This window comes from Haemaphysalis longicornis, unplaced genomic scaffold (assembly GCF_048455015.1).
Source record: "Haemaphysalis longicornis isolate Haplotype H1 unplaced genomic scaffold, Haemaphysalis longicornis Haplotype H1 scaffold_7, whole genome shotgun sequence".
Lineage (NCBI taxonomy): Eukaryota > Metazoa > Arthropoda > Arachnida > Ixodida > Ixodidae > Haemaphysalis > Haemaphysalis longicornis.
This window is the reverse complement of record NW_027526422.1, coordinates 161920790-161932951: the sequence shown is the minus strand read 5'-3', so window position 1 is coordinate 161932951 and position 12162 is coordinate 161920790. Positions and strand designations below refer to the sequence as shown.

The 12162-nt window shown below is 46.6% G+C and overlaps 1 protein-coding gene across 1 annotated transcript in view; it reads left to right on the top strand.

The window, feature by feature from the left end:
* The first annotated feature begins 3595 nt into the window (after positions 1–3595).
* Positions 3596–12162, top strand: part of LOC144146633 (sodium-coupled monocarboxylate transporter 1-like) — a 78830-nt gene continuing 70263 nt past the window's right edge. The window contains exons 1-3 of the mRNA XM_077678570.1: positions 3596–3646; positions 8288–8353; positions 8477–8545. Of these exons, the coding sequence (XP_077534696.1) occupies positions 3596–3646; positions 8288–8353; positions 8477–8545 (186 nt within the window). The remainder of the gene's footprint in view (positions 3647–8287; positions 8354–8476; positions 8546–12162) is intronic.

Here is a 12162-nt window from a genome sequence, read left to right as displayed (position 1 = left end):
GATAACACTGACGTTTAGAGGAAGAAAATGGGGCTTTAAACAAACGCCGACCCCAACGTAGAGAAAACGCGCACGGCACGATTTGTTTTGGGTAAAGCGACTTTCGGTCTTGACGTCACGACCTTTATGATCACTTGACAGGAGCGCGACGGGGGTGTCTCAGAGATCGGGTGTGAAATGAAGTTCGCCCCCATCGGAACGGCTAGCTTTCGCTAGCCGCCGCTTTTCACCGCCTCCAGTCGGAGCCATGTGTACTCGCCGCCGTGCGCTTCCTCGCCCGGTCGCCGGCTTTTGACCCGAAGGTGGTGGCGCCTTATTGAATATTCCGCAAATGGCTGAACGAACAGCTGTCTACATGAATTTGGGCCCTTCCTTACGCGTGTACGGAAGTTAGAGGGGGGTTCCCGAGAGAGAGTAATACCGAGGTGTTATAAGCTGAACTTGGCCGTTAGAAAGTGTTCTTGTCGGAGCTCTCAGCTAGGCAGTTCCCGGCGAGACAACGTGTCTCGACCGCTGAAGATAGGTTTGGGTTTGTGAGCCCCCTGAGCGAGAGATAGACTGGAGGATCGCGTCGAAAGTTGAGGGTACAGCTGTGTACTGGCAACTAGTTGGGTCCTTCTGTGGGAACAGATTCCCGGATTTCTCGAGCGGTTTGTGTACGTTCCTAGCATAGGAGAGTTAAACGAAGTTGGAAAGCTCGAGTGACTTGTTCGTACTTAGAACTAACGTCTAACTACGGTTTGAAGGTTTTCCCTTTTTATTACTCATGTATCCAGTACTCTAATGTAAATAGTAGCATATAAATTCGTCGTTTCCCTCATCGAATCAAAACTCCTCGATTTCGTCAATTCGATCGCCATCTCAGAGAACTTCAACACCATCGCCCTATGAGCCTCCTGCAAAATCAGCGGTTGCCCGGGCGAGAGAGAGAGAGAGAAAACATTTTAATGAGCTCAAATGTGAGAGTGGAACCCTAGTCCGGGAATCCATGCCTTGCCCTCGCCGTCTTGGCCCGTGTCACCAGGAGAGTCTGGTCCTCCGGTTGACAGCTGGTCAACAGTGTCTCCCACAGCTCGGGAAAGGAACAGGTGGAGAGGAGTGGTAGGCCTGGGTTGTGAGCGCATTCTACAATTATATGCTGGAGGGTACCTAGCTGTGGACAAAACTTGCATAGCGCGGTGTACTGTGTGGGAAACAATAAATTCATTCGAACCGGGTGAACGTACGTGCCTGCTTGTAATTGTCGGAGTGTTATTTCCTGAGTTTTGCTGAGGGATGGGTGAGGGCACGGGAATTTTTGTCTGATGGTCCGGTAAAATTGAGTAATTTCCTGATAGGTGAGAAGTGGCGTCGGAGCTGCGGTGACCTCTGGTGCTCGGTGGGCCAGTTCGCGAGCCTGTTGGTGGGCGAAGTTGTTGCCCGTTACAGAGGCATGGGCAGGTGTCCAAACGATCACCACTCGGTGAGAAGGACGGTATCGCTGAAGTAACCACAGGGTCGTTGGTGCAACCCTCCCTGAAAGGAAACTGCGGCAGGCTGCTTGAGAGTCAGTAATGATGACTCTGCTGGATCATTGGATGAGGGCTAAGGCAATGGAGAGTTCTTCGGCGTCTCGTGGGGATGTCGTACGGATGGATGCGCATGAAGTTAAATGGCTTCCGGTTGTTGTCACTGCAACCATGGGTTGGTTGTCAGCGTAGCTCGCCGCATCGGTGTAGGACACGTCAGAGCGATTGCCATATAAGCGTTCGTGGGCTTGGCTGCAGGCGGTCCTGCGCTCGGGATTGAGGTCGGGGTTCATATTCTTTGGTAGGGGTCGTACAGAGATATGTTTACGCCACTCGTCTGACAAAGGGGCCAGGTGGGTTTGTTCTGCACAGGGCCAGTTGATGCATTGCAGAACAAAGCGGCCAGCTGGAGTGTGTGTCAGACGGAGGCGCTGCCTTGCGAGATGACCTTCAATGAGTTCCTCAATAGTGTTGTGAAGACCCATTTCAAGAAGCTTGGTTGTCGATGTACTCACAGGGAGCCCGAGTGCTTGTTTAAATGCCTTCCGAATGATCCTGTTTAGTGCGTCAATGTCGGATTTGGTTAGGGCCATGTATGGAGAAACATAGGTGAGGCGAGAAATGACGAAAGCTTGAATTAGTCTCATTGTGTCCTTTTGTTTCATTCCTCGAAGCCGGTTAGTGACCCGCCTAATCATATGCACGACTTGAGCTGATATATTACGCAGTTTTGACAAGGCAAAGTCGTTCCGGGTATTGGCTTGGATGGTAAGGCCTAATATCTTGAGTGAGGAGCTAGGTTTGATCGAATGGCCGTCAAGAGATATTCCGAAGGGCTCGACGTGGTGTCGTGGGGGGTGTTTCTGGATGATGACAAGTTCTGATTTTTGCGGTGAACAATGTAAGCCACAAGACTGGGCGTAATTATTGACTTCTTCGGCTGCACGCTGCAATGTGTCCTGCAGCCCACCGAGAGAGTCTGTGTCAGTCCAGAGGGTGATGTCGTCTGCATACAATGCGTGGTGAAGATTCGGAATCGGCTCTAGCTGTTTTGATAGACCCAGAAAAGCGATATTGAAGAGGAGTGGAGGCAATACCGAGCCTTCCGGTGTACCCCGACTGCCAAGAGAGATTGGTTTGGATTTTATATCTCCAATTTTGAGCACAGCCTGGCGGCCTGTGAGGAAGTCCGAAATGTAGGAATAATTTCGGTTTCCACAGCCAGAAATTATTAAGGCGGGAGAGAATCGTTGCGTGCGCAACGTTATCGAAGGCCCCTTTTAGGTCGAGGGCCAAACTGGCTCGAGGTGAGTGCGAGTAGCAGGTGCGATGACCTCTTTTTTAAATCGCAACATAATATCCTGGGTGCTTAAATGTTGTCGAAAGCCGAGCATTGTTTTTGGCATTTGGTTGGTGTCTTCAAGTTATGGCTGCCGCCTTTTGAGTATAATGCGTTCCAATAGCTTTCCCACGCAAGAGGTAAGGGAAATAGGCCGGAGATTGTCTATGTGTGGGGATTTGCCCGCTTTAGGAATGAAGCGGACTTCAGCGGTTTTCCATTGAATAGGTGGGCGGCCAGATGTCCAAAATTAATTGAGGTGTTTAAGCAGGATGGCAAGTTCATCATCACCTAAATTGGCCAGGAGCTTATAGGTTACTTGTTCAGGACCCGGGGCACTCCTTTTCTTGCATTCCGCCAGGGCTGCTTTCAGTTCAAAAAGTTGGATATCTCGGTCCAAATCTGCGTTGGGAGTACCAGAGTACGGTGGCGGCGGGGATAGTATCTCTGTTTGGAGGTATTTAGCCGTTAAGTCTTGAATGAGGTGTTCTGGAGTGCCGGGGTAAGCGTGAAGAGTCCGGGCCATGTTTCGATTTGATTCTTCCTTGCTGCTTAGGGGGTCAATAAGGTACCTAAGTAGGTTCCAGGTTTTGCGGGAGGTCAGAGTGCCTTGGAGGCTGTCGCAAAGCTGCCGCCAATTTTCTTTGCTCAACGACTGTGCATACTCCGCCGCCTGTTGACTGAGAAGAGATATCCTCCTACAGAGCTTCCGATTGTGGCGCTGGCGTTTCCATCTAAGGGCAAGGCTATGGCGTGCTTCCCAAAGGTGAAGCAACCTCGCATCCACACAAGGGGTCTGGTAAGTCGTGGTTACAGCTGCGTATGAGAGTGAACTGTCTGAAGAAGGTCGTCTATCCATGCAGTGTAGGACTGATCGGGATTTGGGGAATGGCTGCACAGCACCTTCCGAAAATTATCCCAGTTCGTAATCCGAGTTTTTCCTAATCGTGCCTTGTAATCCCGGTTACGCAACAGGAGGTGAATAATGTCGTGGTCTGAGCCTAAGTTAGAGTGGTTGGATGACCACGTGACATCGAGCTGGCCCGCCAACAAAGACAAGTCTGGGGTGGTGTCCCTGCAAGTACCGGGCGATTGGGTTCCTGATCTGCAGCGGACTTCGGGGGAACGAACCATAACAATCTTTACTGTGTATATACGTTCACAAAAATTGTTTTGGAAAAGTCTAAAAAATATCATAGTTTAAAAAGAAATTACGTGCTCTAGCAGTACATAATATGTGCTTGTAGCCGATGTTTATGAATAGCGAAAAAAATTCTTTTTTTTATTAAGCACCAGAGTTCCTAGAGCGATGCAACGGTCGGAAGGAACAATATCTTGGGTAACGATAACTGGGAGATTATAGCAACGAAGCGAGAAAATGGTTCTGCGTAACAATTCAAAAAAGAATTTCATATGTTGTCCACACCGAAACAAGATTTTATTTTGAAGTTCAGAAGCGTCAAAAAGACACCTTCAAATTTTATGAAATCAAGACGGATTTCTACAGAGAAACTACCCCTGCCGTTATTAAATATGCATGTGTTTAAAAAGACAGAGCAAGTAAACAGTTAACATCGGAGGCTATTTGTTTCTCATCTCAATTTGGTCGCCAAAAACGATGCAATCGGCTGTTTTTTCTTGATTAATTTCTATGTGGCGCCAAGTACTACGTGGATTACGTTTTAGGGATAGAGAATTTAACAGTATAAAAAACATGTTTATAGGTCGTGTTTTTTCTGAAAGCATTCATTTTACTTTTTAACAGTCTAATATGTATTGTTTGCGCTTTCTCATGTGTTAACTATCCCTGCAATTTGAATACTTTTTAGGTTATGAACAATTGTTTTCAGTGCAGCATCTTCGTTTTGATTGGGATAATTTTTTGAGTCAGAAACAACGGTGACAGGAAATTGTTCCGATGACAGTTGACGTCATCACTATACAATCGGGCAAAATCTAGATCAAGATAATCATTGGAGTTGATGCATCACAGGCTCTTAATTTCTTTAAACGATTTGTTTAGAATGTTATATCCACATTGATTTTCAGCACGCGATGTGAAGCGAACCAATTTTAGGTCAGACAGGCCATCATCGACATATACATATGCGTGAGCAAGGCATTTGCTATTGAACACGACAACTAGAATCGATGATGTGTGATTTCAAAATGTTTTCGGCACACTCACTGATTGTACAACATCGCATGTCAGCATTATATCAAAAACAACCTGAACATTTGAGGATAGACAGCTTAATTTGGCTTAATTAATTTTGGACAGATTAAGATCCCCTGCTTGTATTAGGCAGCCTCCAGTATAGCCGACATTGAAATCGCAGATTTTAACAAAAATTGACATCCGAAGTCGGACAGGGGTAGCCGCTACTAAACTAATGTAATTTTCGAACACGTTAAACTACAAACATCAACTTTCGTGGTCATTTATTTTGTTTCAAAGGAAAAACTGTGAAGTCAGTTCTTAAATTTACGGTGACACCTGTGCGTCGGCCTGTCGCTTCTATATGTTTTAAAGTTTTCAGGAAGAAGTACAGCGTCACTGGTACCTTTTTGTAGCCAAGTGTCTGCTAAGATAATTATATGGAGAGAGTACACTAACAATGTGTATTCGAGTTCAACTACTTGGTGGACAATTCTTCATGACCTGAGATTAACAAGGCGCAAGGTTTTATTTTTCGAGCAAGGTCTTCATTATGCATTTTCGAAGGGGTTAAGCATAGTTTGTATACCGGAAGGGGTATAGTTGGGGACTTTTACGGCGATGTGGCTGCTGGCATACCCCGCGCGCGTGTCATCATCAATCTGGAGCTTGTCGTGCTAACAACGGGGTTACTTGCCATTTTAATCAATCTTACAACAGACCCACAACTGTTTACACCAGCGGCGCGTGCAGCGGGAGTAATCATTTAGAATGAAGACATGGGTGCCTGTAAGCTTGTTGGCGTTCTTGAGTATTTTTGCGTTTTGTTGTAATCATGTAGGTACAGAATTACGGGGCAATAGCAATTGTTCCTTTGAAGACCGTGTATACGGCCAATTTTTGCGCTCACGCCAAGCCTTTTCAGAATAGTTATTTACGAACTCATTTTTTAGATTCCGTTTATTTCACTTTTTGGACATACGTCCTAGCATTTATGCTTTCCTGCTATCCGTCAAAGAGGGTATGGTAAAGCAATGTTTCCATTACAGAATATTTGTTTCCAACTCACAAAAGCTCAATATGCCCGATGGTACACCCGTGCACCAGTGATCCTTCAGGATCAGGAGATCTTTGCACAAGGGCAGCGGGTAGCGCGGTCAGGCAGTAGCTTGTACTCCGTGCAATTGGTAGCCGGTCGAATCGGCAGCCGGCGGCGGGCCTGAAAAAATTACTCGTTGAAATACCGCACACGGGTCACGCAACCCGAGAGGTCACGACCCAGACAGCCTTTTAATGCTTGAAAGTCCTCACAGGACGCCCGCTTGTGGCACGGCTCAGGGCGGCCTTGTGATCCGCCCAACTGGTCTCTTGAAAGGCATTCTCTTGAAAACTGCCGCCACAGCTGGCATGCTCACCTTTCTACTCCCTTTGCACAGACTAGTGCGTACCGTTCGGCACATTACACAAAAACATGAGGGCAGTAGTGCGTCAGACTGTCAGATAAGCGCCGCGCGAATGGTTGGGGTGAGTGCGAAAACAAGTGCACGTGGCAATGAAGGACACGAGCGATTGATGTACGGCCAGTTCCTACAAAGTTACATTGTAGAAATTGTGGAAAAACGTTTATTTATAATGATTAGTCTTTATGAACTGACGCCGTTTCATGACGGCCACGAGTCAGCAGCACACCACTTGTTTTTCTTTGTTTGCCCTTAGAAACGCACAGGAACGTTCGCTCGCCACGCTGAGGGAGAAACATGCCGTTTTTCTGCAGTTCACGGCGGTCTACCCTAGTAAGAGGCATGCACACACACACACACTTTCATTTTCAAGCAAGTGATTTGAAAATTCTGTCCATCATTAACTAATCTACTCAAGGTGTATGTACAAGTGATGATACGTATACGGCCGAATTTGAATATTGAATGGCGCCGACTCGTGGTGACCACGTAATAATTACACACGTATGACACGGCATTCGTTTCTCATTGACTAACGCTTAAAAAACCTGAAGCCCCGGGTAGTTCAGTGATCTAGCAGGACATCGACAGGGTACGCTAAGCAGGTACCCTTGACTAACATCTGCCTGTTATAGTAACGAATTCTATAAAATGAAACCTAGAATCTGTAATATTCGTGAATGAGCACAGCACTAACATTTACAGGTAAACATAAAATGTGCGCCTCCTGGGGACAAATTTAGGAGGCCCAAAAGTAGGACCCACACCTCCAATGCCAAATAAGTTAATCCGTGTCCAGAGGCTACCATACTAGTATACATTTTTTAATTGATAAAAGGCAGCCAGTAATGGCCCACATTCAAGACAAGAATCTCCCTAAACTTGGAGCTCGTCGTATAAACGCCCTCATAAAATGTGTGTTCCCCTTTACCAAAATAGGCGAAATTAAGGCATCAATCGCTATACGCATTTTTCAGGAACATAGTACCGCAATTGAGCGACCGTTTTGTAGCGTTTCCCAAGCAATTTTACACGTTTTAAAAGTTATAGCTGTTATGCTACGTCCTGCCCTACCGCAATTTGCAAAATTGAAAGCTTTTTTTTTGTGCAGTTTTTATAAGAAGACCGCTTACGCCGTTTTCTTCGAAACTGCACCCACAGTTGAACCTCTGATTACTAAATTAGAATATTAGTTGCGTCGTCTATCTCGTATAACGTCTTCGTAACAGCCAGACACGGCTTACAGTGTTCTCAATAAACAAAGTTGCTCGCTAGATCAGCATTTTTCACGTGGTTATACCCAATTTCTGTCAACGTAGCTCCTTTGAACGCCTGTCGTTTTCTTTACTTTCATCGGGTCCACAGCTGTAGGAGAAATTTTATAACAGATGAGAACTATTTCAAATGCTCAACCGCCCATCACCTAGCACTGGCGACGGCTCCAGGAGAAATTGAAGCGAGGATGTTTTCATACCTTCGTATGATGACGGAGATGAACAACAGGCTGGGGAATCACCCCCTTTCGTTAAAAGAGAAAGGGTGCCATATTACTGGCGGCCATCATAAAATTTTGCGCCGGTTAATGGCAATGTTTCTCAATTAAACAACATGCTTCCTGCGGTACTTGCGTTCCGTTTGCTGGCTTCTGCGAAACAAGTAAAGTACGTTTGAACGGACGTACCACTGCCTATTATAGGAATAATAGATTTCTCGTTTCGAAATTTTTAGTGACAAAGTAGGCAAGAATGTTTCACAATAGAACAGCCGGTAATACATTTTGTGCCGCCAGTTAATGTGTTTTCGTATGATATTGCCTTCGCAGTACGTACGACTGCGCTACAACACCGTCATCTCCATCATGGCTGCCATTACGTACATTATTTTGTCGGTAAGTTGCCGGCACAATTATTCCTCTATTGAGTGAGGTCCTTGAAATTATTAGAGCACCTCATGTTGTCTAAGACAGTGACAATTTCGATGTGTCCGACTGTAACACGATTTGTTTTTTCAGCAAATGGTCGGCGCCATAGCTATCTACTCTTCATCAGTGGCAATGGCGACGAGTGAGTACTACTTCCAAGTATCCTTAAGCCAGCGGTGACATTTGGTGCTTCAAAGAAAAGGGCGCTATTTCTATTGAACGTTATGTCTTTCTTCCAGATGACATCTGCTTTACAGGAACGTTAAATTTCACGGCCTAAATGAAGTGCATGCCAGCTTTTTCCGCCCCGAAATTCTGCAATTTCAACAAAATCCGCATTCTTTAGAAACCAGCTGAATGAATATATATAAATACGTCAAGGTGGAAACGTAAAGGCTAGTTTTGGCTAATTTGATTACGCGCTTCAAGAAACCAGCGGTAAAAAAGTTATTGTTTCGCGTAAGCCTTAAACACACCGTAATGACGACGTTATACTGCACACCTTACCCCCGACTGAAGTAACGTTCTTCCTGAGATTGTACGAGAATCCACGCGGCCGTATTTACGTAATAATTATACTCAAGCTGAGTCGCTTATTTGACTGAACCAAACTTTGCAAACCGAATATTATCGTTACGTTTTTTCTGCCATACCCGAAGAAAACGAATACAATATAAACGTGCGTTGGGGCAGGCCAAAGCCGTTCAGAAAAGCGGAGAGCGCATCTGGTTAAACCGATTAAGTTTAACAAGAGGGTGCCCCGACCTTCTCCCTCCACTGCTTGTGTTCTATCTCAAGGGAAGGCAAAAACCAGGGTAGCAGGGCACTGTGGTGGAGATTTGAGGCGTTCACGGGGACACTCACGCGGTTTGCATTTGACGTAATGAATTCGGCTACACTAAAGACGTACTTTACGTAACATTAAAACGTGCTTTGAATTTCCCCTATTTTTTTCTTTGCGACTTTCTCGTGGCGTTTTTTATCCTTGCCAAGTGAAGTTTCACGACATACGTCTGATATTAAGTAAATGCTTTCGTTTCGCTTCAAAAACTCATTAACGTTGCGGGGATCAGCAAGAATTTCTACTCGAATACAATGCGCCATTTGGGTGTGGCGAAATATTGGGAGCAATAAATTTACCCTCCCTCCACACACACACGCACACGCACACACACAGCACCCATACACACGCATACAAGCGCCCATACACACAAACACGCACACAGGCATGCACGCACGCACACACACAAACACACACACACACGCACGCGCACGCACGCACGCACACATACACACACAAACACGCCCAGACACGCGCGCGCGCGCGCAAGCACACGCACACACACACGCACGCACGCACACAAACACACACAATAATGCAACGCGAGGTGTGCAAGAAGCGGAAAAATGAACGCGTTTGGAGTCGGCAGTTGGTAAGGATCGCCGAGAAAGCGAAGTCGTAACTTTCCGAAATTTATGGCGTATACGGGCAGTCGTAGTAACTGCTAGGGCGTAGTAACTGCTAGCTCGGTAGGGACGACACGACTAATGCACCAACAAAATTTCCCATGATATATGAAGGCTTAAACTTCTCTATGGCGATGAAGGTCTTGGCTCCGCAACTGCGCCTTCCAATTGTCATTTTCGATAGGGGTGGAATGACGTCGCATCGAAGAGAACAAGTAGTAGTTAGGAGCCGGCGAACACCGGTCGGTATAATAGCTACGATGGTAAGCCAGGGGCACAATTAAAGGCTAGTTGAAACATGGCGCAGAACCGGTGATCCTAGCTTGCAGTAAGCGGCGATTCCGGTACGCCCAGAGAGGACCCCTGGTAAGCAATACGTGTCGGCTAAACTAACACCCGACAAGGCCCGGGTAACCACACGAGAAGATAATTGCGCGGCTGACAGGAGGGACCCAGCATTTTTGTACTCGTCTTGCATAACCTTCAGAAAGCGCTCTTGAAGGAGTCTGGGGCTCCAATGACACAGTTCCTGTCTGCAGCATAATTCCTGCCGCACGACGCTGGCCTGATTGTGCATCCACACCAGCGTTTTGACTAGAAGGCAATGCCTCCGCGTCTTTTTCTTGAATTACATGTCCAGGAGGCAACTCAGGCATTCGGTTTGTCTAGTAAGACCCGGGCAGGTGAGTACGTTGTCGGTCAAGGTCTTTACAGGCAATCTCCTTTACCCGAACGAGCACCGAAACGTCCCCGAGTCCAACGCCTAAACTCTCACATGTCACATCCTGCGTGAGCGCATGCCGAGTGAAGGGCTGTTTTTTTCTCGGCTTCTAATAACTATGGCACGGATTTATGATATCATTACCGGTGTACGCCCATTTTCAAGCAGCATTCAAAATGTTTCTTTGTCCTCACCCTTGCGGGTGTATTTGACGTGCTCGGTTCGCGTCACCGTGGATTCAATGCGCTTGAAAACTCGATTCCTTCGTCGTGGCTCGTTAAGCCCTGCCCAGACAGGTGGACCAGAAGACGTAAACGCTCTTCAGTTTGAAGCTTGCGCGCCGCAGTGTGCCGCCAATACCTGTGAAGCACTCCTTTCACGCAGCCAAGGTGGTCTCTGATCCATTGTTGTCGTACCAGAGGTTGTCCTCGCTGTGAAGCAACGCCATGAAACAACATGGTAAAGCGACATCTCTAGCTTCCTGGCAGCGTCTGACTTGTGGGTGCTGACTCGCTCTTACACCGAGAGCCATTTCTCCACATCGTGACTGTCAGTACCGCGGCAAATAGTCGGGTCACCCTTGCGGATCGTGCCAGGCTAGACGATGGGGGCAGCTGCCCTGCACGATGCCGGTTCGATTTCTCGGACATGGCATGCCGCCTTCGGCTGCGTCATTCCGAGTTTCTAGTCAAATGCAGCACCTTCGACCACTTCCAAGTGTGTGTATTCACAGCGAAGCGCGACAGGCAAAATCTGTGTAATTTGTCGGCACGGCTATGCCAGAAAGTTTCAGCTTCAGTTTTCACTCTTTCGCAGAAGCTGCTGGCGACAATCTCTTTCAGGCGGCTTCAGTGGACATATGGGCTGATTGTCTAATTTTGTCGCCTATTTCACAGTGTATTATTTAAATATATGTAAACATATAAATATTTAAATACACATATATATATATATGTATATAGATAATATATATATATATATATATATATATATATATATATATATATATATATATATATATATATATATATATATATATATATATATATATGGGGGTAAACCGCGGAAAGTAAAGCAAAGGGGAGGATGTGGTGGGTCATTGAAATAGATGTCGAATTTGGAAAGAAAGAAAGTGGAGAAAAAATGCCCGCCAGGTGGGATCCGCACCCACGACCTCCAGAATACCGGTCTGGTGCGGTGACCACTACGCTACCGGCGGGGCTATTTTCCCCTCCACTTTCTGGGGTATTTATGTTAAGGTATTTTTGTTTTGTAATAGATGCAGCGATGGCGTAGAGGTAGAACACCCGCCTCGCGTGCAGAAGGACCGTGGCTCGAATCCCGCTGCCGAAAAATTCCCACCGGATTAAAAAAAAGAATCCGTGTATTGATGAATTGCACAAAGGAGCTTGGGGTTCGGCCTGATCCCGGCGAGGATTGCCGGCAATGCACTCCCTCACCACAGCAGGATTGGCCACCATGGTGTAGTAACGGCCACAGCCTCCCATGAATACGCCAATTAACCCACGGCCCTCAGCCTCCAGCGGCTGCGAAGCAACTGACCACGGCGGCGATAAGACCTGTGATG